The 27781-nt window shown below is 32.8% G+C and overlaps 10 protein-coding genes across 10 annotated transcripts, besides 6 other annotated features; 4 read left to right on the forward strand and 6 right to left on the reverse strand.

Annotated features, from left to right (window-relative positions):
- Positions 1-12: 12 nt before the first annotated feature.
- Positions 13-2489, forward strand: TVAGG3_0228030 (pectin lyase-like family; the record flags this gene model as incomplete). The annotated part of the gene is made up of 1 exon (XM_001324487.1): positions 1200-2312. One exon carries the CDS (start codon positions 1200-1202, stop codon positions 2310-2312), a length of 1113 nt encoding a protein of 370 aa, XP_001324522.1.
- Positions 2490-3353: 864 nt separating this feature from the next.
- TVAGG3_0228040 (proteasome regulatory particle assembly) lies at positions 3354-4418 on the reverse strand (the record flags this gene model as incomplete). Its single annotated transcript, XM_001324488.1, has 1 exon — positions 3354-4418. One exon carries the CDS (start codon positions 4416-4418, stop codon positions 3354-3356), a length of 1065 nt encoding a protein of 354 aa, XP_001324523.1.
- Positions 4419-4645: 227 nt separating this feature from the next.
- Positions 4646-4672: a mobile genetic element.
- A 687-nt stretch (positions 4673-5359) lies between these two features.
- TVAGG3_0228060 (nuclear chaperone required for maturation and nuclear export of pre-60s ribosome subunits) lies at positions 5360-5902 on the reverse strand (the record flags this gene model as incomplete). Its single annotated transcript, XM_001324489.1, has 1 exon — positions 5360-5902. The coding sequence occupies one exon, from the start codon at positions 5900-5902 to the stop codon at positions 5360-5362; it is 543 nt and encodes a 180-aa protein (XP_001324524.1).
- A 19-nt stretch (positions 5903-5921) lies between these two features.
- TVAGG3_0228070 (nuclear chaperone required for maturation and nuclear export of pre-60s ribosome subunits) lies at positions 5922-6302 on the reverse strand (the record flags this gene model as incomplete). Its single annotated transcript, XM_001324490.1, has 1 exon — positions 5922-6302. The coding sequence occupies one exon, from the start codon at positions 6300-6302 to the stop codon at positions 5922-5924; it is 381 nt and encodes a 126-aa protein (XP_001324525.1).
- Positions 6303-6489: 187 nt separating this feature from the next.
- Positions 6490-8087: a mobile genetic element.
- Positions 6895-7146, reverse strand: TVAGG3_0228090 (uncharacterized protein; the record flags this gene model as incomplete). Its single annotated transcript, XM_001324491.1, has 1 exon — positions 6895-7146. The coding sequence occupies one exon, from the start codon at positions 7144-7146 to the stop codon at positions 6895-6897; it is 252 nt and encodes an 83-aa protein (XP_001324526.1).
- Positions 8088-9621: 1534 nt separating the features above from the next.
- Positions 9622-11654, reverse strand: TVAGG3_0228100 (cytoplasmic heat shock protein 70; the record flags this gene model as incomplete). The annotated part of the gene is made up of 1 exon (XM_001324492.2): positions 9660-11639. The coding sequence occupies one exon, from the start codon at positions 11637-11639 to the stop codon at positions 9660-9662; it is 1980 nt and encodes a 659-aa protein (XP_001324527.1).
- Positions 11655-12452: 798 nt separating this feature from the next.
- Positions 12453-12543: a mobile genetic element.
- A 2283-nt stretch (positions 12544-14826) lies between these two features.
- TVAGG3_0228120 (beige/BEACH-related family) lies at positions 14827-22538 on the forward strand (the record flags this gene model as incomplete). Its single annotated transcript, XM_001324493.1, has 1 exon — positions 14838-22265. One exon carries the CDS (start codon positions 14838-14840, stop codon positions 22263-22265), a length of 7428 nt encoding a protein of 2475 aa, XP_001324528.1.
- A 232-nt stretch (positions 22539-22770) lies between these two features.
- On the forward strand, positions 22771-23931 carry TVAGG3_0228130 (disulfide-isomerase A6 family; the record flags this gene model as incomplete). Its single annotated transcript, XM_001324494.1, has 1 exon — positions 22771-23931. The coding sequence occupies one exon, from the start codon at positions 22771-22773 to the stop codon at positions 23929-23931; it is 1161 nt and encodes a 386-aa protein (XP_001324529.1).
- A 111-nt stretch (positions 23932-24042) lies between these two features.
- Positions 24043-24495, reverse strand: TVAGG3_0228140 (uncharacterized protein; the record flags this gene model as incomplete). The annotated part of the gene is made up of 1 exon (XM_001324495.2): positions 24043-24495. One exon carries the CDS (start codon positions 24493-24495, stop codon positions 24043-24045), a length of 453 nt encoding a protein of 150 aa, XP_001324530.1.
- Positions 24496-25801: 1306 nt separating this feature from the next.
- Positions 25802-25829: a terminal%2Cinverted (terminal inverted repeat of Mariner transposon ID:TVAGG3_0228150).
- Positions 25802-27105: a mobile genetic element.
- On the forward strand, positions 25898-27025 carry TVAGG3_0228160 (Mariner transposase; the record flags this gene model as incomplete). The annotated part of the gene is made up of 1 exon (XM_051227236.1): positions 25898-27025. One exon carries the CDS (start codon positions 25898-25900, stop codon positions 27023-27025), a length of 1128 nt encoding a protein of 375 aa, XP_051112222.1.
- Positions 27078-27105: a terminal%2Cinverted (terminal inverted repeat of Mariner transposon ID:TVAGG3_0228150).
- Positions 27106-27781: the final 676 nt, after the last annotated feature.

Here is a 27781-nt window from a genome sequence, read left to right on the forward strand (position 1 = left end):
TTCCTAGGGTTACTGATCTCTTCCTTTCTGCTCGTTATGCCAGAAATGAACGAAATGTTTGATGCAACATAATCTTCATTCCAATTGGCAACTTTCCTGTTGAGTATAATTAGTTTCATTATCAGTAATTCGCCCGCATTATTCAATTTAAGATCAACTTAGTAAATTTTAATTTTATTGCAACAGTGCCCTCACATGGAGATAACATAAAGATTACACCTGCCAAATCCCCACAATAAGAATCGAAATTTTGCATCTCAAAAATACAACAACAACATTCCTCGTAATTTTAGGATTTTACGTAGCCCACGATACGTATTCAAATAACATGAATATAGAAAAAGTTATTAAAGTTTGAGGAAATTATTGTTAAAATATTATTTCAAAATAAGATCATGTCATTCATATTTAGAGCCTACTGATTCTATTAAGGTGGCCAATTCTGGTTAATGACTGCTGGGAAACGTACCCCAAGGTAAAAAATTAATATGGTAATAAAAATTTTTTATTTTAGGTTTTTCAAAATATTTTTGGAGAGATTATATTTGTTCCCCGTATAATTTGTCGGTGCAATAGGCATCTACTATTCATGACTGTGCCTACTATGTGCCTTTCCCAGATTAAAGTCTATTTAACCAGAAACGATCACCTTAATTCTATTTACCTTATTGATCTTGAAATCTGTCGTTTGGATTCTTCCTGGGACTTCGTTTTTTGGAATTATAAGACCTCATAACGTCGTAATATTTAGTTCCCTATTTCAGAATGACAAATCTTCATCATCAGGTGCATTATACGTCCAAAGTTCCCCAAAGCAAATGCTTCAAACATTTATTGAGAAAAATTCATTTCAAAATATATATTCTTCAAACTCTTTGATCTATTATTCCTCTGGTTATAAAAACGATTTTAACAATAATCAAATACATTATTGTGCAGATCTCAATGGACATTTTCTTAACTTTGGCACCACTAACACATCAATGACATATTGTAACTATACGCAACCAGGAAGTATTATTCAATTTATAAATATTAATGAAGCATCTCTTGATTTTTGCATTTTTTCAGACATATTAATACAAAATTATTCAGAGTTGTTTTATAGTTGCGGAAAAGCAAAAATTTTAAATTCTGTTTTTCAAGTCTTATTTGATCTAACAGGTTTCATGTATTCCACCACAAAAGAAGAACGCATAATGAAAAATTGTGAATTCATAGAAATTTCTGTATTATATTCAGGTAATTGGAGTACTTTCTTCCAAAATTTAGAACTTATTGATTGCTCGATTCTGAATGATAAAAGTGAAATTAATTCCTTATCAAACATAATAACAATCAAACCAGATCTTAAAATTTATAGTGTTAGTGATGAACCAGTCAAATTTATTACAGAACAAATAGTAAATTATCATGATACAAAATCCAGAATTGACCTTAACACTGCTTACTTAAGTTCATGCAGTATTTCAGATTGCCAATTCCTTCATTTGATTAGTAATCAAGCCGGCGGTGCTATAAAAATCATCACATCTGAATGTAACGTCACAATTCATACGACAATATTTCAAAATATCAGTTGTTCATCATTTTTTGTTAATGTTGATGGTGGTGCTATTTACTTGTCTGCTACGAAAGGCTCATTATATATCTATGAAAGTTGTTGTACAGATTGCTTTTCGTTAGATACAAATCATTTTGCATATGCCTATATCGATGGTAATTCAGAATTTAGATTTCAATCTTCATGTTTATGCAATTGTCCTGGAAAAAACAACCATACAGGACAATCGATGTATATTCATATGAATGCAGATATAAGTCAATGTAATTTTTCAAATAATTATCCAAGATCATATGCTGTTATTTACAATTATAATGATTTAGAATCAACTATTCAGAATTGCTTAGTTTTTCAAAACGGAATCAAAGACAAATCACTAATTTCAAGCCGCGAATTAAATCTTCATGATTCGAATTTCATTAATAACATTCTCGATAATGATAAATCAGATAATTTGGTTTTGGCATCCTTTGATAAAAATCCTTATTCAGTTTATTGCCACAACAACAATAATTTCGATGAAAGCAATCTAAAATCAGATTTAACAGTTCAAAATACTTTGAAATTTAAAGATTACTGTTATATAAAACCACCTAAGAGCTGGACCCCATTAATTCTCTCATTGACAGGTGTTGTAATCATATTGTTAATAATATCAATTATTTTTGGCGTCTACTTGCATAAGCGCTACCGTAAGATCGAAAATCGTCAGGCACATGAACGCAGTTTACAAGACGACTTTGGCTAAATCTATATTTTCATATTTTTTATATTCATTTCATATTTTCAAATTATAAACATTGCAAATATTACATTCAAACTTTAACTTGATATATAAAGATATAAATTCTAATCGGTCAGTAAGACTTCTATATATTTCTTGCTTTATCGGCGGTGCTATAAAAATTATCACATATGAATGCTTTGTCGAAATTCATACGACAATATTTAACAATATCAGCTGTTCATCATTTTTTGTTAATGTTGATGGTGGTGTTATTTATTTGTCTGCTACGAATGGATCATTATATATCTATGAAAGTTGTTGTACAGATTGCTCTTCGATGGATTCAAATCATTTTGCGTATGCCAACATGGAAAACGGTGATGGATTTAGATTTCACTATTCAAGTTTATGCAATTGTCCTAGAAATAAACTCCACACAGGACAAACAATGTATATCAATTCGATGGCAGACATAGACAAATCTAATTTTTCAAATAATAATCCAAGAAAATATGCTGTTATTTATAATGCTAAGAATGACTTAATGTTTCAGAATTGTTTAGTTTATCATAACATAATCAAAGAAAAAGCACTTATATACTGCTACAGTTTAAAAATTTCTTGTTCAAATTTCATTGATAACATTCTCGACAATGATAAATCAGATAGTTTGGTTTTGGCAATTGAAATTAATCATGATTCTGTTTATTGCCACAACAACAATAATTTTGAAGAAAGCAATATAAAATCAAATTTAATAGTTCAAAATACTTTGAAATTTAAAGATTATTGTTATATCAAACAAAAAAAGGATTGGACCTCATTAATTCTCTCATTAACAGGTGCTGCATGCATATTGCTAATAATATCAATAATATTTGGCGTCTACTTGCATAAGCGCTACCGTAAAATTGAAATACAAGACAACTTTGGATAAATCTCTATTTTCATATTATTTTTATATTCATATTATTTTTATTTTCATATATTCAAATTATAAACATGCAAATTTTTTAGTATAAAGACTGAATGAAAATAATCAAATATGTCAAGAAATTAAGTTCATTTAATAGATAATAAATATTCTCTAACTTCACCTTTTGCGTATGAAAGTGCTGTTTTTCCATCATTATCCTTTGCTTCTTTATTAGCTCCAACTGAGATAAGATATTGAATAACTTCAAGTTTACCATTTTCTGATGCCCTAATGAGTGGAGTAGATCCATCATTACTCTTTGCTTCTTTATTAGCTCCAACTGAGATAAGATATTGAACAACTGCAAGTTTACCTTCTTGTGCTGCCTCAATGAGTGGAGTAAATCCAATATTACTCTTTGCTTCTTTATTAGCTCCAACTGAGATAAGATATTGAACAACTGCAAGTTCACCTTTAAATGATGCATTATATAGTGGAGTCCATCCATTATTATTCTTTGCATCTTTGTCACAGCCACATTCAATGAGACATTTAACAAGTCTCAGATTTCCATATGAAGATGCATAATGAAGTACTTTTTCGCCAAATTCAGCTTTCTTTTCATAAAGTCCTTCTTCAATTGCTTTGAGCATCATTTTTTGATTGCCTTTTTCTGAAATTTCAGCAAAGAATTTGTAGATTTGATTGAAATGTGTGGAATTTTTAAGTTCGGAAATTTTCGAAAGAAATTCTTTTGGTAAATCGTTTCCTTTGATTGAAGATTTAAGAGTTTGTACTTCTTTCGCGATGTTTTCTTTTTCTTGTTGAACTTGATTGAAATTTGTTTGAAGTTTTTCGATTTTATCTGTTAAATCTGACACAATTCTTCCTGTTTGATTTAACATGTCAATAATACCATCTAATGGTTTCATTTGCATGTATTTTCGGATAGATTTTAGGGTTGAAATTGCATCTTCCAAGTTCCCGATTGAAACGCTTGCATATCGAATACAAGAATAAATTTCATGTGCTTCGATAATAAGGGATGACTGCTTAAGTAGAGTGTCAAAGTCACTTGGAGTTAAATTTGCGTATTTCATGATCGTTTCGATATCTTCTATCTCGAATGTATCAAAGAATTTATTGTCATTAATATAATCTTTGATATGAGCACCAATATATTCGAAATTCAGAATAATTCCTCGACTCATTAAAATTTGTATATTTGAGAAGAAAGTCGAAAGTTAAAAATAATTCATCGCATTGCAACTGGAAGCCAAATAAATTGATATCTAGAGGGATCAAAAAACGAATTCGCCAAATTAGCAAAAAAAAATCATGGATACGTAAGTCGTGCAATATATATTAGCCTATTTCATTGGAACTGTTATATTATAAGCTATATATGTGGCAGATCAATCCCTTGGAGTCAATGCGTTGTTAAAACTATGTGTTAATTTGCAATATGCGGTGAGTTCATAGTTTTTGGTGTATGTTGGAAAGCTAAATTTAAAAATTTTACGTACATTTTCAAATTTACTCTCTATTCTTTTTAATTGTGAGAATAATCTTCTAAGAAGGAGGAAAAAAACGAATATATAATATTAATGTAGCTATAGGCCGAGTGGCGTGGAAAGGATGTCGCCCTTCGGGTTCCACCATTTCCAAACCACGAGGCCCAAATTTTGGCTACATTTTTGATTTATTTATATTATAATAAAATACCAACTTCTAATGTTATTTTATTACACTCTTAGCAAGTTTGAATTATGCTTTATATAAGAAGTGAGGTTTAAACAATTTCAATAACTTATTTTTATTTTCATTTTTTTAAGGATGCACTTACCTCTTTCTGACACACTCTCAATATAGTCTAACTAAAAAATGTTTTCTATAATAAACATTTAACATTTTTCTTTATATAAATCAAATGAAATTTATCAATATTGAGTGACAAATAGAAATGATAAAAAAAATCTATGAGTCTTTGCCTTTGTAAGTTGAAGTGCGTCAAAAAAATTGAAAGCAAGTCAGAAAGTGGCAAGTTCACCCTTTAAAAAATTGAAATATGCATTTAAAAATAAAAAATATAATTTTATAAAATATAAAATATTAGATGCTCTTGTAATCTTTGTATTTTTGAAAATTTTTCTTAATTGATGCTTATATCTTCATCATCCGCATCAGCATTTTCATTCTGCTGTGCATACTTCTTTTTCTGATTTTCAAGCTCTAATTTAGCTCTCTTTTCTTGTCGTTTAATCTTTTTCTTTTGCTTTTTATTTAGTTTTCTATTTTTAGGCGGTTCATTATTTGGTACGAACTTTGGACTTTGGTTAGACTTTGGTGGAATAGATTCTGATGAATCAAAATGATTGAGTAAGTTAGTACGGATTTCCCTTCTTTGACTTCTTTGCTTTCTTAAAACAGTTGATGTTGAAAAAGTTTCCTTGACTTTTCCAACTTTGAATGAAGCAACTGCATCATCAATGATACTATGAAGCATTCCAGTGACTTCATTTTTAAGAGAATCGCCACTATTATTAAATTCCTCATACATTGTTTTGAAATCCTTTCCTCCATACATATGGAAATATGTTTCGAATGCATTAACAGCTTTATATGCATGATGATGAGTATAAAAGAAGCATACATCAATTCCTTTAGCAGCTATTCTTTGTATTCTATCTTTCATTTTTGGTTCTTCCTCTCCGTCAATCATTTACTCTTTTCGTATAATCTAATTTTGAATCAAAACTATTTCCATGGCAACTTGCATCTGTAATCATAATCATGATTTTCTTTGACTTTGATCTCCAATTCATTCCAAGAACTCCATCAAATGCTTGAACCCAATCTTCAGGTCCATCTCCTGCTCCACCTCCGCATGATACATAATCAAAACGATCTGGACTAAAGAAATTAGATGATTGAAAATCAAAAATGTCAGGGTAATTCCATAGTGTGTGACCAACATATCTTGCCATTGCCATATCTCTAAAGAAAACTGCGGAGTATTGAACATCACAACTTGAATATTTATCATTGATATATCTAATTAATGTCTTTGAAATGTTTTTGGCTCCTGTAATCATTGATCTAGATGAAAGCGTGCTTAAACCATTCTGCCTGGTGAATTCTTCATTGAACCTGTTGCATCAACAACAAAACAAATATCTATAACACTACCATCAACATATTCGTTAAATTTAATTTCTGGAGGATTTAATGGTAAATCAATATTGAATTTCTCTGCCTTCCAGCTTGTTGCAAGTTTATAACTATAGATCCAAGGTGATGTGATTTTTGCATCCCTGGGATGGACGATACACCCAAAGTGTCACCTTTTTTGGGATAACATGAATTTTAAATATCATGAGAGTTCTGCAAACCATATGCACAATATCTATTCAGCCTGACTTCTTGTATATATGAGTTAGACTTCTTAAATATTGTGCTTGGGGCGATATAAGTATTTCCGAGATTACCATCGTGCTCTATAGTATGCTACTTCTCCCTGGTTCTAGCTCAGTTCCAAGGATATTGGCGTTCAAGGATTTGGCAAGGTCCTTCCGAAGTCTCTCATTCGATGAGAGATTTCGGAAGAATCTTGCCTTAAAGTACTCCAACTCTTGTTCTTTTGTTCCTAAATAGTGAGAAAAGTTATTTGACTACTTAAGGTAGAGATTATCCGAGGTCCCTCATTTGATGAGGGGCCTCGGATAATCTCTGCTTTAAAATTGTACACTTGTAGTCCATGAGAGTGTAAGTATACATTGATAGGACAGCTTTCTTCTGAAGTCTTAGATTTGATGAGAACCTCAGAAGAAAACTGTCATATTTTATAGTAAAAGGAGTTTCAGGAGCTCCAAAGCTCCCTTTCGTAAGGATTAGGAGCTTTGGAGCTCCTGGTTCGGAGATGTGTTTCGCATCTTTCATCAGCAAAGGACATTTACCATCTGGGACTTTGTTGATGGAGACTCAGGAGCTCCAAAGCTCCCTTTAGTAAGGATTAGAAGCTTTGAAGCTCCTGGTTCGTAGACGTGTTTCGCATCTTTCATCAGAAGAGGCCCAAATGGTAAATAGCCTCTGCTGATGAGCTTCAGGAGCTCCAAGACTCCCTCTCGTAACGATTAGGAGCTTTGTAGCTCCTGAAGGTAAGGTAGGATTGCTCTGATCTCTAATCAGTAGATGCCATGCCTCATTATGAACTCTACTGACAAGAGATCAAGAGCTCCAAGGACTCCTTTTTTAGTTAGTGGCGTTCTCACCATTTAGTAGGATTGCTGATCCTACTAATGAAGTGATCACTTAGTATACGTTTTGAATAAATTGAATTTTTTTTAGAATTTAGTATTTTTTATAGACATCACATGTATATTATAAATACATAAATATATTCTTTAATTCAAAAAATTCAATTCGGTTTTGGGATGGGCATCCCAGCCCCAAGTATTCAATTTTATTCAATTTTTAAAGAATTTTGGGTTGGGATGCCCAGACCAAAACAAGCTTTATATTTTGATGTGTAGATACGTATGTGTGCATCATTGTTGTGTTATATATTATGTTTTTAATGAAAAAAAATCTGATTCAAAAAAAATTATCACTAATTAGTTGATAATATAAAGAAAAAATAGATAAATTGTATGTTTTGAGAGTATTTATCCACATTCACTCATATGAATTTCATTAAATAGTGTCTTTTTACTCCCAAATTTATTTTGAATTATTGAAATCAAAGAAAAAAAATCAGAAAAATTTCTCGAAATTTTTATTTTCAAAAAAAATTTGGATTTTATATTGAAAACTGACACTGGGAGGACGATAGGGCTGGGATTGGAGATACCCCGCTCACTTGGGAAAAATACGGATCTATATTTATAACTCCTCAATAATCTTTCTCTCTTTTCAACTGATAATAACCAAACAGCGATATTTCTCACCAGCCTCAATGTTCCTGCTTCATGAAGTTCATTAAAGAACCTTGTAAATGAACCATCGAGAATTATGTCGCCGGCTAAACTTTCAGGTGGTGACATGTAGTATAGATTGCTGAAGTTTCCTTGTGTTGTGACAATGAAAGGCTGGAAAGGTCCAAGATCTGCATCTCCTGGAACGCATGAAATTGTTGTTCCTTCAAATAGTGTTTTAACATTGAAACCGTACAATGGTCTCTTACTTCCTGGAACATCAATATATGATCTTTCGTCGAAAATTCTAGCTTCTTCGCCATCAATATTTCCGAATTTGAGCATTTCTCCAAAAGATTAATTACAAAAATTCATTAAAATATCAAACTTACCTAGTAATTTGGTATACGTTGAATGAATAAATTCGTATTTTTTTAAAAAAAATTGTATTATTTGAACTTAACATTGTTTATTTGCATTAATGATGACATAAATAATTAGTTTGCTAGTAAATGAGAGGTATGTACCTCATTTTTGTTCAATGAATCTCTAGAGATTCTTATAACAAATTCACCGATATAATGAAATTAGGATTTTAGTAGCAAAATTCTACTTTCCACTACATATATACATTATTACATCAGCAATCTGTCTAATCAAAAACACATTTCTCATAAACGTTTTCAAATTCATAAATTGAAACGCATCCTTTCAAAAAAGAACTACGAATATTTATCAAAAGAGAACAAGAAACAAAAACTCTTATTTTCTCGGCTTTTTAGTCAAATTTTTACTAATTTATTTTCGAAAATTGAATTTTTATTCAAATTTATTCGCTTACGACAAACATCATCTACTTGGATTGATGTTTTATCTTAAATTACGAGATTTTTTTTCGTATATTTTATTTGTAAAAAAAAGCAACCAAACAGACATTCAACTTCAAATATGTTCATTCATTTCGCTACATAATTATTTAATTCATCTTTTACCTGAAAAAATTCAACTTTACCAAGTTCAAATATCATATTGAACCCGGCACGACATTTTCACATTCAATTTATACAATATTTTTCAATAAGAAAATGAATATTAAACTACGAAGAGTAATTCGAATAAAACATTTCATATCCAAAATAATACTAATATTTTTTTCGTTTTATCAATGAAATAAATAATATATCTCTACATATTCATATGATAATAGTTTTTGAAGCTAATGAATGGCACAAGTCTATTATTATTTGTGTATTCGTTCAAAAACATAAAGTTCAAACATATAACATATAAAATTGTTGACTGTAGAACAAGTGTGGTAATATATATTATGAAAATCAATATTTGACATGTTTTGTGAATAAGATTAATTTTTTTTCCCTCAATATGATCAGATTTGGGAATATCAAGGAAATTTCATTTCATATAGATTGAAAGATTTGGAAAATTACAATTATACTACGCAGAATAAATCAAAATTAAACAATTGAGAATTTAAAAATTTGTATCATTTGTTTTAAACAAAATCATGAATATTTATATTTAGTCAACTTCCTCAACACGTGGGCCAGAGCCTGATGGGCGAGCACCAGCAGATGGGCCAGCACCTGGAGCAGCACCACCAGCGCCACCCATGTTCTGGAACATAGATGGGTCAACACCACCTGGCATTCCGCCGGCACCACCAGCAGCAGACTGGTAGGCCTTCTGCATGAGTGGCATCAACTGGCCTTCGACATCCTTCTGCTTGTTCTCGTAGTCAGAGACAGAAGCATCCTGGTTGGATTCGATCCAAGCGAGTGTGTCATTGACAATCTTGAGGATGGCATCCTTGTCGGCAGCATCGATCTTAGAGCCGAGTTCGCCGTTGACAGAGTTACGAACACCGAAGCAGTAGCCTTCGAGACCGTTCTTAGCTTCGATCTTCTTCTTGGCTTCTTCATCCTGAGCCTTGTACTTCTCAGCATCAGAAACCATGCGGTCGATATCTGCCTGAGAAAGACGGCCCTTGTCGTTCTTGATTGTGATCTTCTTGACATTACCTGTGGACTTATCCTGAGCAGAAACGTTCATGATACCATCAGCGTTGACATCGAATGTAACTTCGATCTGTGGAACACCACGTGGTGCTGGTGGAATGCCTGTGAGATCGAATGTACCGAGAAGGTTGTTGTCGCGTGTTCTTGTACGCTCACCTTCGTAGACCTTGATTGTAACTGCTGGCAGGTTATCAGCGAATGTTGTGAAGATGTTTGACTTCTTGGCTGGAATTGTTGTGTTACGTGGGATCAAAACTGTCATGATTTCGCCAGCTGTCTCAATACCAAGGGAAAGTGGAGCGACATCGAGAAGTAAGATATCCTTGACTGCCTCGGAGTTATCGCCCTTGATGATGGCGGCCTGGACTGCAGCACCGTAAGCGACGGCCTCATCTGGGTCGACACCACGGCATGGCTGCTTGCCGTTGAAGAACTCCTGGAGGAGCTGCTGGACACGTGGAATACGTGATGAGCCACCGACAAGAACGATATCTGTGACATCGGACTTGGACATCTTTGCATCCTTGAGAACCTGGGCAACTGGACCAAGTGTGGATCTGAAGAGTTCATCGTTCAAGTTCTCGAACATAGCACGAGAAATTGTATCCTGGAAATCGTGGCCCTGGTAAAGAGACTCGCAAAGGATGGATGCGTTAGCAGCTGTAGAGATTGTACGCTTAGCACGCTCGCAAGCTGTTCTGAGTGTTCTCAAAGCACGTGGTGATTCGCGGAGATCGCACTTGAACTTCTTCTGGAAACGATCAGCGATGTAATCGACAAGGCGTGAATCGAAGTCTTCACCACCAAGGTGTGTATCACCAGCTGTAGCACGAACTTCGAACATGCCACCATCGATATCAAGAAGGGAAACATCGAATGTGCCACCACCGAGATCGAAGATGAGAACGTGGCGTTCCTTATCGGACTTCTCGTTGAGACCGAAAGCGATAGCAGCGGCTGTTGGCTCGTTGATGATACGGAGGACGTTGAGGCCAGCGATGACACCAGCATCCTTTGTAGCCTGACGTTGGCCATCGTTGAAGTAAGCTGGAACTGTAACAACAGCATCTGTAATCTTTTCTGAAAGCATGTTCTCAGCTGTTTCTTTCATCTTGCCGAGGACCATGGCTGAGATTTCTTCTGGGAAGAATTGCTTTGTCTCACCCTTGAACTGAACCTCGATCTTTGGACGATCACCATCGCCGCGGACGACCTTGAATGGCCAGTGCTTCATATCCTTCTGGACGACTGGATCTGAGAACTTACGGCCAATCATACGCTTGGCGTCGAAGACTGTGTTCTGTGGGTTCATAGCAGCTTGGTTCTTAGCAGCATCACCGACGAGTCTCTCGTCTTCTGTGAATGCGACGTAAGATGGGGTTGTTCTGTTACCCATATCATTAGCAAGAATGTCAACACGGTTGTGGCGGAAAACACCAACACATGAATATGTTGTACCAAGATCAATACCAATTGCAGACATGAAAAATTATGATTTATATCCGCCCATTCAAAAATTTCAATAGATAAATAGTCGAGTGATATCTGGTTTTGGCTCGACCACTTATAAATTTTTGTGCTATTTTTACTTTATTAAAGAAAGAATTGGATTAATTAGCATGTAATCAGGATATTCACATGATTTTGCTGGAAAAAAGAAGATTTGAAAAACGGTTATGAAAAATTTACCAGATGTTATATATGTCTGGGAAACCAGAAGGATATCACAATTCTGGTAAAATCATTTCTTTCACAAAATTTATACTTTTGCCGACCATTTAATTCATATCTTTCTTATAGAATGAAATCATAAAATTCATTCAACATCCTTGAATTTGAAATGGCCTAAAACTCATATTGCCAGTACGTGAAACAATTAAACGACGCATATTGTCGAATAATATTTGAAGATGTTTCGCTTTTTACTTGATCTACTCACATTAGAAAAAACATTCATCAGTACAGTCATTCTTACAAGATTGCAAATTATACCAAAATCAAAATGCAAAAAACTCTGAATTTAGGTATTTTAATTTGACATTCATGGTATATAAGTAATTTTGTTGTATATTCTACCATCAAAGTAATAAAATATGATTTCTCTACAAAACAATTTTTCTCCTAAATCTCAAGTTAAGCATCTGCTAGTCGACTCTATTTATACCCTAAGTATTAGTCCTTTCCTCATGCTAGAAATAGTGAAGGAAAACTTAATTTTTTTAATCGAAAAATTAGCGCTTTCCAAGACAGTTCTTCAAGCCAGAAGTCCAACATATATGCAACCTAGCTGCTGGTGGTCAGGGATATAAATTTACTCGAATAAGCTAATGTTCTTTATGAAGTTTCTCATTGAATTAGAAGCTTTATAAGGACTTTGCTCTAAAGTACTCTTTTTCCTCTTCTTTGGCTTGCAGAGGGCTTATAGTTCTGTAATTTGAGGAATACCCTCAAATTTTTACTTTTTAAAATTCCCTGAGATTAAAAAATTGATTATAACCGAGTCAGATTTTAGTATTTGTTCATCATAGTATTACCATTATAAAGGTTCTTTGATATCCTATACTTCCACATCAGTGTTGGTCTCTATTGTATTTCAAATAGTTCTAATGTCCCTCAAAATTAGCTAAAATTTTTTGTCTCATCTAAAAAGGAATGAATGAGTCTAATAGAATTGGGCAAGGAATGAATGTTACCATACTAATTCTACGAAATTTTGAGTTTGAATGAAATTATCTGATAAGATTTCTTGAGATTCTGACAAAACCATATGGGTAAACACGGGTTCACATATGTGATTCAATTGCTCATATTGAAGTCTGGAATCAACCTCACTCTTGAGCCAATCCATCGAATTTGATACTCGAGTGTCAAAAAAATGCTCATTTTAGATGGGGGCGATACCCAAAACTACCAGATTTGCTATTTTTTGAGGGAAATTAACCGTTTTTTTAGCTGGCAGATTTTTTTAGCAACAAACGGGGGACATTATAATTTGAAAAAAATTCATCCATATTGAGTTGCAAAAACAATTACTAGAGATAATAGATTATAAAAATAAATGTATTTAGCAAAAGTTTTACATTATTAGCACATCCATAAGAAAATTTTTTGGGAAAAAAAATGAAAGTCATTGACATCTTATCAAAATATCAATAAATTTTAATTGTAATACGTTCTGAGAGAAATTGAAGAAATTAACACTAACAGAGTTTGGATTAACTACACAACTCAGCTATATTCGAATAAAAGTACATTCTCTGATCTCTTAGAGGTAGGTATGGTATAAGTTATGGCAGATTGTTTAAGTTTGAAAGAATAATCAAAGATTGACAAAACTAAAAATTCAGAGAAATGTATAGAATCAGTGGGGAAAATTGAATTATTTTTAGTCCTAATCAAATCAATCTTCGAAATTTCCAGAAAAATAAAGAATATTATCTTATGTAAGAACATTATTCTTTGGCACCGTGTGAAATAAGGACTTCGGCAGTTTCTTTACTATTTTGAGATGCTGCATGATGAAGTGCGGTTTTTCCATTTTCATCCTTTTCATTGACATTCGCACCATGTGAAATAAGAACTTCGGCAGTTTCTTTACTATTTTTATATGCTGCTTTATGAAGTGCTGTTTCTCCATATCTATCCTTTTCGTTGACATTTGCACCATGTGAAATAAGGACTTCTGCAGTTTCTTTACTATTTTCAGATGCTGCATAATGAAGCGCTGTTTTTCCATTTTGATTCTTTTCATTGACATTCGCACCATGTGAAATCAGAAGTTCTGCAGTTTCTTTACTATTATTCCATGCTGCATCATGAAGTGCGGTTTTTCCATATTTATTCTTTTCATTGACATTCGCACCAAGTGAAATAAGGACTTCAGCAGTTTCTTTATTATTATAACATGCTGCTTGATGAAGTGCTGTATTTCCATTTTGATCCTTTTCATTGATATTTGCACCATGTGAAATAAGGACTTCGGCAGTTTCTTTATTATTATAACATGCTGCTTTATAAAGTGCTGTTTCTCCATCTTCATCCTTTTCATTGACATTAGCACCATGATTAATCTACTCCCATTAATTAAAAACAAAAATAGTCCATTAAAAACATCTATAGCAAAAATTTTAGGAAATTTAATTTTTCAATTCGCTGAAAACACATGAAAACTCAATGAAAGCCAAATAAATATATTTTAAATATTAACAAAATGCTGTATCTATTATAATATTTTAACTTTATTAATCAATTATTATTTTGACACTTTACAAATATACTCTGACTCCATCAAACAAAGCTCCTCAATATTTGTCCCCCAGCGTCCCCCAAGTGGGGGACGCAATATTCCCCCTGGGGGACAAAACGACATCCTTACTCAAAATTCTAACTATTACATTGAAAGAGAGGAAAAGACGATTGGGGTTAACAGAGGTTTCTGCTCTAACAGATCATATGACAATCAATAGGGACTGATCATTTTTCGATAAAAACATATATATTGCTATTTGCGGTTGAAAGCAATGAATACATTTGAAAATTGAATAAAAAAGTGACTAAGTTTATCCAAGTGGATTAGTTTTAACAATACCTCAATACATATGTAAAACATCATAAATAGAAGGAAGTTGTCGCTGTATTCAATTTTTTTTATCGCCTGCCAATGCGGAAAAGAAATCTTGTGATGGAAAAGACATCTACATCACGAGTTCAGCTTTGCATTCCCATACTAGAAGCAACCTTTGATTATGATCCAACAGATATTCCTTTGGATATCTCAAATGATCCACTTCTAAGCGAAATTATTGTACCTAATCAATACAAGGCTACAGGAAATTTGACAGAAAAGCCCTTAACTTATGATATTATTTATAGACGTTACGACTTCAGGCCTTTTACCTGGATAGACCTCTTAAATCAATTATCATCTTTTACTCCAAAAACACACATCGAAGAAGAGGTTGTTCTCAGCTTTGCATTTCACCAATCTGTATCGATATTCTATACATTCGATAGGACTCATGAATTCCATGGCAGTGATTTTCTCATAATTATACTTTCGAAATTTGCGAAATCGAGATACAGCAATCTTGTTGCATCGATAATATCAGAGCTATTCGAAATCTTTTTTGATTATGGTGTTGAAAAGAGATTGGTCGAAATTTTTCCAAATATAACAGATTTTGTGCTCGAACTTCAAGATGGAGCCCACACATTAATCAATACTATTGTATCTTGTATAGATAGATATATAAATAACAACGGCTATAACTTTGAAGGAATTCTGCCACAGTTATTAACTCTTGTGCAAATGATTGCTTCGGATAAAGCCCAATTTTTCGAATTATCTCACTTTAATATACTTTTCAATGCAATACGACCTCAAATTTCTAAGTTAAATGATCTCGGTTTATTCCTTCTACAAAAAATCAACATGTACTTACCGAGAGAGTCACAAGAGCTCTTTGTATACGATATACTACAATGCCTACCTTCAATTATTGAAGCAACTCCTCCTTTTGCAGTTGCCCAAAAATTAGATATAAATCCAGTTGAATTTCCAAAGAATTTATCAACTGAAATGAAATTTAATGATGTCGTGACATTCCCTAACGGCATAAATCTCAACAAAAACATTTATACAAAATTCCAATATCCAGAAATTTACAAAGTAAGCATTTACTCCCAGATATCAGTTGCTTTTGAGATAATTGGTTCAATCCCATCAGAACTTGACCTTTTCCTTCCAAAATTTTTCAAAATTGTCGAATCGAAGATGGATTCAGACTATTATCTTGAATATGTTTCATACTATGCACTTCTATTAAGCTGTATTTCCGAAAACATGGACGGATACGAAGTAGATATCCCTAAATTAATTTTAGATCCGACATACAGTTCAGAAAACATCAAAATGATATTTATTATCAAACTTCTTAGTGTAAGATTACTATTAAAGCAGGGATCAGAGTCATATCTCAAGATTTTCCAAACTTATTTGCCATATCTTCCTCAATTCACTCAATTAGTGCATATTACTATTGTTGAACACAAGAATGTTGTTAAATACATCAAGAGATCTCCGAAATTCATTCCAACAATCGTAAATGTGTCAAGATTATTAAGAGATCTTAATATGACAAAAACTGACAACTCAAATCTGATTGAAGAAGCCAGAGAATCATTATTTATCATGCTCAGTACTATTTTCCGTGAAAATGAGATCTTTGACTTGTTTATGGGAAATTCTTTGTTCATGTCATTTTTTGTGTCACTTTTATTCGAAGAAAACATCCAATTTTTTGCGATTGAGCTTTGCAGGTCATCATTTATGAGTAGTACATCAGATTTCCTTCTACAACAGTTCCAAATGATCATTACACAGATCTCTATTAATTCATTTAATTCTCTTCAAAATCTAAATTTAGTTTTTATGATTTTAGACATGTTGATTCACTCGATTTCCGAATTTGATCCTGTTTCCATTTTACTGCAACCTATTCATGATCTCGTAATGAACGTTTGTCAAACGGAAATCACTCAGAAACTCATGAAAACAATTATTAAGTTTTACACGAAATTGATTTCTTCAAAAAGTTTTGATTTGAAATATATAAATGAATTGGGAAAAACTCTCAAAAAATTGGAAATAAATGACCAAGAGACATTTGATTTATTGTTGAAACTATTAGTCAATGATGAGGAATTCTCGGGAACAGAAATTTTCGATTTCAAAATTCCAAATACTTGTTTGGCAATTTTTGACACTTTTTATCCATCAAAAAGTGACATAATTGACATTTTTATGAATTCCATTAGTAAAAACAAAACAAATGCGATCAAATTAAATGAATGCCATTTCGATGAACACATCTTAACATACATAATCCAAAATAGAGACCAAAATGACCAAAAATTATTGGATTTGTTCTTTTTGATCGCATTAATTGTTTCTTCTCCTTCTGTTGTTCAATTGTATTTGTCACTTTTCCAACCAGACGATAACAGATTTGCCAACAAATCATCATTATTTTATTTAGAGCCATTGAAGAATTTATTTAACAGGACTCGGAAATTCCCTGCGAGTTATTTTTACACAGGTGACAAATTACGATACCAACATAATTTTAAGAATGGTTTTGGAATGACATTTTGGTTGAAATTGTCAACTTTGATGAGTTCTGATTTGTTTTTAATTGGAGATATATCTATAACAACATCTAATGGTTATTTAATGATAAAGAACACAAAAATAGATTATATAATAAATGTCGATGAATGGACATTTATTTCTATTAATCTCATTGATACGAAATTATCTGTTTACATCGAAAAAGAACAATATATTTTCGATTTTCCAAATTATTCAATTAAAAACGGTTATTTCCAAATTGGCGGAAAGGGTGACGCAAAATTATCATCTATTTACATTAATGAACAAATACCATTCTCTAAGATTGCAGCTATAAGAAATAGAGGAATTAGAGAGCCAATTGATGAATTATCAAATGGAATTTATATAAATTCCGATCAAAATTTACAAACAAGACCATATCAACATTCTAGTTTTTGTAATATTTTGTTGAGATTCTTTGGTGTGGAAATATTATTACCTTTGTTTGCTCAAATAGATCTCAAAACAAGAGATGGAAAAGAAAATGATTTGACTGCTCCTTATATTGTGTCACTTTTACAATCAGCAATTTTAGTTGATTCCAAACAACAGAACATTTTTTATAACTCAAAAGGTGCAAATCTGTTATCTCACTTGTTAATGTCATTGGAAATAAGTCACCTCACTTTTACATTATATGAGTCACTTTTTGAACTTTACGAAAACCTCACTTTTGTTGATTTGAAGCGCCATTTCATAGAAAATATCTTGTTGAACTTTGATTTGTGGATACCAATGAAAAGTGATGACCACAAACAAATTTTGACACTTTTAACTGAAAAATTCCATTCAAATGCTCAATTTTTCGTAGAAGTTCTTCCATTCTGCAAACTGATCAATATCATGAGAACATTCTATTGGTATACATGGCTTGAATTGAACCAAAATGGAGGAACAGACACAAAAAGACAAAGACCAGCAGATTTTGACACTTTTGGATGTCGACATATTTTAGGATTATTTGCGAAGAATATGGCCGGAGTTTCATTTGAAGAGAAAGAGTTTAAGCAATTGATATTGTCTATAATAACATTACCTGATGAAAAACAACAAACAGGCATTTTGAATTTAACAATTTCTATTATTAAATTCAAACCTTCTCCAATAAGAAACATCCAAAATATTGACCAGATTGTTACTTTGTTGCATGGCCAGATAAACACTACTAGTGAGAACAACATCTCTAAAGTTATAGAATTGATTATTTTGACACATAAAAATAACAAATTCTATACTTTGTCCTTACAAGATCATTTGGACATTGTTTTCCATTTGATTTCACAAAGAAAATATTCAGAACAATTATATGATAATTTGGAAAAGTTGTTATTACTTTATCCTGAATTATTCAAGATTGTTTCTTACTTCTCTTTCGTCGGAGAAAAAATGACACTTTACGATAACGTACAACCGATGGCAGAATACGTTATTTCGCCAGGATGGAGTTTGTGGTCGATTTGGACTGCAATTCACCATGAGAATGATAAAATCATTGATTTTATCGCTAAATGCGACCCATCACAGTGGATGAAGATTTATGCGACGATAGAAACCGCCGCAATTATTGAGAATGTTGACAAATATAATTTTTTGTCAATTTTCTTGACAAAATGTGTCACTTTTTGTGTTGAATCGAATGTTCAAGAAAAATTTACTGTTGAACTTATGCAATTAGTATATAACTTTTTGTTCTACCACACGAAACCATCGCCAAACGTTGCTTTGTACAGTTTACTTTATGAATTTTATTATCAAAAAAGTGACATCACTTACATTGACTTCACTTCAACTGGTGACATATCAGAGAATTCATCAGAAGTTCCATCTTGGTCGAAATTGGCTCCAAAACCAGTTGAGAATTTCATGAATTTCAAGATTATTCCAAGAAAACAAATATTTTCAATGAGAGTCACTTTTGAAGAAATGCCGTTTAATAATTCATATCACAACAGTCCGAAAACTAAAAAATCTCATAAACAAATTACAAAAAGTGACATTTCATCATTGATTGAAGACAAAATTGATGAAAACAACGAAAATATTTCATTGAATGAAAAAGTTGAATATGTTCCAAAAGGCGGCAACAGTTTGCAAATAGCCAAAGGAGATTTGATCAATAAGAAGTTTGTTTGGGAAGATTCTAAAGTTGCTTTAATTAGTTTGGATTTAATAAAGAAATATCCAAATCCAGAAACAATAAACAGAGCAATAATCATCGCAGGATTCCTTGCACATACAATGAAAGATGAAGTCGTGAAATGGATAAGCGATGTTAAAGTTTTGATTGAAAAATCAAATTATTTCCCATTCCTTCTCATGAAATTGCAAAATTCATCATGTTTCGTTGAAGGAAACAATTCTCTTAATAATCTTGATGAACTTATTCCTATTTTCGGAGATAATTATCATAAAAAGATCAAACAAAACTATGATAAAATCGAGAAACTGCTCACAGCAAGTTTCCAAAATGATTCTGCAACGTTGATTGATAATTACATGGTTGATTACTGTGAATCAGCTGAAAATTACAGGAACAGGAAAACAGAAAACGACAAATTGTGGAGAACATTTTGGAGAAATGCTTCTGCAAGTGGTGGTCCATGGTCATTGGAACAAAAGGAAATTAAATGGAAGAGAGATCCTTCATTGCAAAACTATAATTGTCCATTTAAACTCCGACCAAACAACAAATTCGATAACCACATGAAGGCATCTATCGCAAGAGATGAAGGAAACATGAATACAGCTGTTGAAAAAACAAAGATTTACGAAGAAGAACTCAAAAGAAAATACGCTGAAAACAAACCTCCTGTTTTACTTGAAATTATTGATGACAAAGATTTGGACGATAGAAAAATTGACACTGACGATACACAGAAAATTTTGTTTAGTTTCGAATGCGAGTATATTACAATCAAGAAGACATTGAACTGCAAATTTAACATACATTCCAATTTTGCACATTTAATATCTGAAGACAAAAAGATCAGACAAATCAATTTCTTTGATATAAGAATGTTACTTTGGCGTAGAAGATTCCATCATAAAACAGCCATTGAAATATTCCTTATCAATGGTCGTTCATATCTCTTGAATTTCCCTAATTCTACATCCCAAAACATCGTAAATAAAATACAGATCCAAGGATTACCAAATGCGATTTATGTCCAGAAAACAGACATGAGTTCATTCTTTAAGAGTTTGGGATTTACAGAGATGTGGCAGAAGAGACAAATCACAAACTTTGATTATTTAATGCGCCTTAACATTTTCAGTGGTCGATCATTTAATGATCCATCCAATTATCCATTCTTACCATGGACATTGACTGAATTCACACAGCAAGAAATTGATCTCAAAGACAAATCAGTCTATAGAGATTTAAGTTTGCCAATTGGATGCATTGGTGATGAAAGAATGGAAGCATTACAAGATAGAATGGCCGATATGTTACAATTTGGTCAAAATCCATTTTTGTTTTCATCATTTGCCATTTGTCCATTGAGTTTATATTTGTGGCTTCTTAGATTGGAACCATTCACGACAATGCACATCGACATGCAATCAGGAAAATTCGATCATGCTTCTAGATTGTTTGCAAGTATTCCTGATACGTTTAAATTAGTCATTACACACATGAATGACTACAGAGAACTTATTCCTGAGTTCTTCTTCCAACCAAGCTTCCTTTTGAACGAAAATAACTTCGATTTGGGACAATCAAAAGGCAGGAAGATTGGCGATGTAGAATTACCTCCATGGAGTCATCAACAAATTTATGAATTTGTTAAAATAATGCGTCAAAGTTTGGAAAGTGATATTGTCAGTGAACAACTTAATAAATGGATTGATTTATTCTACGGATTGGATCAAAAACCAGTTCCTAATTGTAACTACGGTATTCTTTACAATCCGAATTCATATGAATCAATTTGGACAAAAGATAATTTGCAAGATCCTGCACAAAGAGCTTCAATTGAAGCAGCAATGTGTCATATCGGATCAATGCCTCCTCAATTATTCAGCACAAAACATCCTAAGAGACAGGCACGTATACCACGAAAATTGTTGCAAAATAATCTTTCAGCAAATATTACAAGTGGACCACTTTCTTGCGGTGTTTTGATCACTAAAAACGACAAAGTTGCAATTGTTGTTTCTGATTCTCAATTCGTAAAAAGTGTCACTGTTTTTTGTGGAGAAAATCAAATTGATGTTCCAAAGAAATTCACGTATAATCACTTCATACAAGATGTTATTTATATCACACGTGAATTCCTTTATTTGACAAAAGCAGGTCGAGTTTCTGTTTTGAACAGAGATGGAACTTGGAGTGAATTAGATTCAACACTTTTATCCGGTGTTTCATTGGTTTCAAGTTCACAAGGTTACCACAGTTTTGTTACAAGTTATGGATCAACATTAGCTGTTTTAGGGCCAAACATTAAGTACACAATTCCATTTTACGGAGAAAAGATTTTGTCCATTGATATGAGCAAAGAATTCGGATCAATTGTTTGTGGAACATCAAAGAAAAACATTGTTTTCATCAATTTATTCGAAGAATCTAAAATCAATGTCGTCAAATTAGATTTTGTTCCTAAATTCATTTCAATTTCTCCTTCATTTGGATTTGTTTGCGCTTGTGGAGGATCTAACTTCATCATCATGGATATCAATGGAAGAAAGATCAATTCTACATCTAAACTTGGCCAAGTTACAAGTTTATCTTCTTATTCTGATGAAGATGGTTTCGATTATTTCATTGCTGGCTGCGAAGACGGAAAAGTCTATGTTTGCGACGCTTTCGATGGTTTCTCAAACAGTGTTGTCCATAGATGTGGTAACAGAGTTATTGCTACAGCTCACAGTGATACTCCTTTCGCTACAATTTGCTTGACTGAAAATGGAAATATTCATTATTTCCCAATGGTTTGAAAATAATTATATATTTCTTGTTTATTTATATTAGTAAATTATTCATTTTTAAAAATTCAGTTCAATATTTTTTTTCCTTTACATATATCAATAGATCAGTGTTAATCACCATCACAACTATTGATGTATTCTTTATACAAGCTTAGTATCGCCAAGCTTTATCATGTCATTAATAAAATCTGAAATATGTTTGTATTCATAGACACTAAACATGGATAGTCTGCATTTAAGTTTGTAATTACCTACGTTCATTACGCTTATTATAATCTCGAATTAATGGGAATAGTAAGATCAGAAATAAAATTTATTTGGAACAAATCTAATCTCAGCTAATCTATTTCGCAATATTTATGTGTCCTATGGCTTATTAGTAGATGAGCTGAATCAAATCATCGATCGGAATTTTTGACAGCTTCGTAAAAAAAATCAAATTGAACTTTCATCCGATTAAATAAATTTCGCAAAATAATAGTGTGTGGGATGTTATTGCATATTTTATATTCAGATGGATAAAAAAGAAACGACATGGCTAATTTGGCCGCATATCAAAAATCATCAGAAATCTATTATGTTTATTTTACTTGCTGCGCTAGGTCTCGCACACGCCGTTGACATCATCGACGAGCTTAACGACTACACATTCGATAAATACGTCAAGCATCGTAAAAATACTTCGACAATTTTTGTTATGTTTTATAAGAATAATTCTCCAGAGTGCAAGAAGGCAGCTCTCGCTTTCGTTGAAGCTGCTGAGTCAAGCTATGGTATGGTGCAGTTTGCACGTGCTAATGTAAGAAATAATACGCATGTTGTCAATGATTTAAAGATCACATCATATCCAACATTTATGATATTCTATCCAGGCGGCACACGCATTTACGATCAAAAGGAGATCACAGCTAAGAATTTAGTCAGATTTTCAGATCGTTTTATCCCACGCCTTGCAGAACCAGTCGATGAATACTGGGTTCCAGGCAAAGAAGGCTACGAAGTCGACAGTGCTGCCATTCTCTTCTCTCAGAAGAAATATTCCCCAACAATGTGGAACGCAATCAGTAATGCCTACAACGAAACATACCTCCGCATCGGCTTTTGCAACAACGAGAACATCACCAAAGAGTTTAACGTTACAGACGTCCCAGCCATCGGTTTCCTTCACAACAAAACATTCACCCTCTACAACGGCAATAAGACATTCCTCGACATTTTCTACGCCATTAAGAAGGAATACCCGGAACTTGCACGTCCAAGACCACCGCCAACACCAAAGCCAAAGCCATCTGATTATGTTACCGATGAAGGCGTTTGGAAGGCTACTTGCAAGAAGAAGAAATACTGTATATTGCAAGCCAAGTCCAATAAAACAGAAGATTTCATCAAATTCGCAGAAGATTACGTTACAGAACCATTCAAATTTGTATCATGCGGAGAAACATGTCCATTCCCAGAAATGACCGATGGTTTCTGGGTCTTCCATACCAAACTTGATAGAGCTATGTACGCAGAGGACCTTGAAGGACTCAAACTTCATCTCGGAAGATTCCTCGGAGGAAATCCGAAATGGACCAACAGAGAGGAGCTCCTTGCTGAAGTTAAAGCAATGAAGGGTAACAAAACTACAACAGAAAATGTACAAACCAAATCTGAGAGCTCACAAGAGCTTTGAAGCGTCTTTTTTATTTTAAAGTATAAATTTTTATCAAATAACAATTTTTTAATGATTTGTTAAAAATATTTTCGAAATTTTCAAATTTTATACAGACAAAAAAACAAAATTTTATTCAATAAGACGTTGTATTTGTTTGATTTGATCCTCCATTTCTTTTTGGTTCTCACGGATATCGCTAATTTCTCTTTGAAGAAGGAATAAAGCATCCAAAACTTCTTCCATCGTAGGTTCTTTTACTGGTTTCTTGATTAATTTTCTTTTTGGAGTTATTTTAATCTGCTTTTCGTCGATCTGATTATCAAGAGGTGGTATTTCTGGCATTTTGAATGGATTTTCTGCTTTCTTTTTGGATGAAGTTGTTGATTTATTAGATTTTGATCCACTTGATATTGTTTGATCTATTTTCGATTGTTCTGCTGCTGTCAATCTTTCTTCTGTATCTCTAACTTTATCAATTATACGATCTAAAACAGTAGAAACTTTATTATAAAATTGGGTATCGTCGCGACTCTGCAAAGAGTCTAATTCTTCATTTACTGAAACTTGTCTCTTTACAGACATTGTATAATTTCTCTTTTAAAAATCAAAAAATACAAAAATAAACGTATATCATTTTACATCCTTAGCAATAGAATAAGATAATAAGAGTGAGAAAATATATTGAAATGATATTAGCCCATAATCGTTATTCATGAATGCCGTCACTCCGAGGTATTACCCCTTGCATTTTCTTTCATTGAAAATTCGGTGTTACCTTGGTAGATTTATTGAGTTCGCATAGATATTTAGAGAACAGTTGATATTGATGATGTATTGTACATGACATGATGTATAAATTTATTAAGATTATTTAGTTAAACATTGTTATCTACTTTTGATATATTGGAGATTTCTAACATGTTTATTGATTTTTGGTTTTTTAGTCGGATTTACTCACGCAAATGTATTTTACATGAGAAATATGAATGCATTTCAATTTTTGATTTTCAATCATCTCAAATCTCGACTTTGGCCCTGGAGATTTCCATAAGATTCCATGTATTATTAGATTATATGATATTATTAATTTATGCAAAATTGTAGGAAAGGTTGTGCAAATTTGGTCAACTTTAGTGCACAACAAGAAAACGCTGCACACCTGTAACCCCCAATAAAGTTTTCGTTCGTTATTATTTGTGAAATGCATTGCTTATGTTTTGAACCTTTGTACTGTAATAAGTTTTATTTTGTGCAAGCAGACTATTGCATGTATTAGTTCAATAAAAGTTAGAAAAATGAAATATCAAATTTCAAATCAATCAAATTTAATAAATACATTATATGCTATTTGATCGAAATACATTTTTAAGCTTTTTTATTTATAATCAAATCAATCTTCGAAAATATCAGAAAAAATAAAGAATATTATCTTATCTAAGAACATTATTCTTTGGAACCACGCGAAATAAGAAATTCGGCAGTTTCTTTACTATTTTCAGATGCTGCATCATGAAGTGCGGTTTTTCCATTTTGGTCCTTTTCATTGACATTCGCACCATGTGAAATAAGGACTTCTGCAGTTTCTTTACTATTTTTATATGCTGCATCATGAAGTGCTGTTTTTCCATTTTGATTCTTTTCATTGACATTCGCACCATGTGAAATCAGAACTTCTGCAGTTTCTTTACTATTTTTATATGCTGCATCATGAAGTGCTGTTTTTCCATTTTGATTCTTTTCATTGACATTCGCACCATGTGAAATCAGAACTTCTGTAGTTTCTTTACTATTTTTATATGCTGCATCATGAAGTGCTGTTTTTCCATTTTGATTCTTTTCATTGACATTCGCACCATGTGAAATCAGAAGTTCTGCAGTTTCTTTACTATAGGGTGTCCAAAGGTGCGTTTAGCACAGCGCTCTATATGAGACTATTAAAGGAGATATATGCTGATTATAAATATATAATAAAAAATATGAATATATGTATATGATGAGTATGTTGTATTTTGGCGCCATGCCGGGATATAAAATGAATTTTGAGACAAGAGGCAGTTTCGCGGGAAATTTTGGCGGGATTTTTTTCATTTTTTTAATGAATCATAAAGAAAACATCCTCGCTCTTGCAAAAAAATGCAAAGACTGTAAAAAAATCTACGAGACATTGGTAAAATGCTTCGGTATGGATGCTCCTAGCTATTCCACTGTAACGTATCATGTTAGGATGTATCACTTCATGAACAAAAAGGCGCCCATCATAAAAATTGACAAAAAATCGCCGGATCAAAGAAAAATCAAAGCAATTCTTCAAGCGCTAGATGAAGACCCAAGAGCATCACTCAGAAGGATAGAGGAGATGACAAAGATACCACGTACAACAGTCAGTTATTATCTGCACAATTATTTGAACTACAAACTAGCGTATACACGTTGGGTTCCGCACAATCTTAATTCAGTTCAAAAAAAATCTAGAGTCCAATCTTCGAAAGAGCTCCTCTCTATATTGGGTGCGTATCAATCCAAGAAGTTTCGCTTTTTAGTAACAGGGGACGATTCTTGGTTTCAATATGCAACAGAAGCCAAAATCATGTGGATCCCGAAGGATGAAAATCCGCAAACATTCCCGAAGAAAAAAATTGACACACCAATGATGATGTTGTCGGTTTTTTGGGGCGTGAATGGCATCATCGCAATTGATATTCTTCAAAAACCTAATACGATGAATGCTCAGTATCTAATTGACAATGTTCTTACTCAAATTATCAATTCTGATGAGTTTGAGAAATCCAAACAACAAAAACAAAAGTTTGCAATTCATTTTGATAATTCAAGAGTTCACAAAAGTCATAAGGTAATGAATTACTTGGTGGAAAACAATGTCAAAGTTGTTCCAAACCCAATTTATTCACCTGATATTGCACCCTCTGACTTTTATTTATTCGGCACGCTAAAAAAGAGAGCTGAAGGACGCGAATTCGCGAGTCCAGATGATCTTGAAAATTTTGTAAGAGAGCAATTTGAGCAATTTTCTCATGATGATTTAAAGCGTGTCTTTCAAGCCTGGATCGATCGCTGCGAACGCATGATTGAATCCAATGGTGATTATATTTAAATAAACTTTATATATATGTAACTTGTTTATTTCTATTCGCAGTATTCAGGTTTGTGCTAAACACACCTTTGGACACCCTATATTTTTATATGCTGCATCATGAAGTGCTGTTTTTCCATTTTGATTCTTTTCATTGACATTCGCACCATGTGAAATCAGAAGTTCTGCAGTTTCTTTACTATTTCTATATGCTGCATCATGAAGTGCTGTTTTTCCATTTTGATTCTTTTCATTGACATTCGCACCATGTGAAATCAGAACTTCTGCAGTTTCTTTACTATTTTTATATGCTGCATCATGATGTGCTGTTTCTCCATTTTGATTCTTTTCATTGACATTCGCACCATGTGAAATCAGAAGTTCTGCAGTTTCTTTACTATTTCTATATGCTGCATCATGAAGTGCTGTTTTTCCATTTTGATTCTTTTCATTGACATTCCCACCATGTGAAAAGAAGTATTCGAAAAGGGATCGAATATTAAAAATAGGTGAATGAACAAAACATTTGTTTATATCCTTAGTTTGATCGAAATAAACTAAAAAGGATTCGAGATTTTTGTTTATTCCGCAAGAATCTAAATCAATATCGATATTGTATTCATTCATCAAAAATGTAATAAAATCAATGTTGTGTGAAATAATTGCATATTCCATACATTTTTTGTCTGGTTTTTGATATTTCAAACATTCACTCATGATAGGGTTGTACAAACTGGCACAATTTTGCGGGCCGCGTGCCAGGAGCTGGCACGCGGC

Source organism: Trichomonas vaginalis, chromosome IV, assembly GCF_026262505.1.
Source record: "Trichomonas vaginalis G3 chromosome IV, whole genome shotgun sequence".
NCBI classification, from domain to species: domain Eukaryota; phylum Parabasalia; order Trichomonadida; family Trichomonadidae; genus Trichomonas; species Trichomonas vaginalis.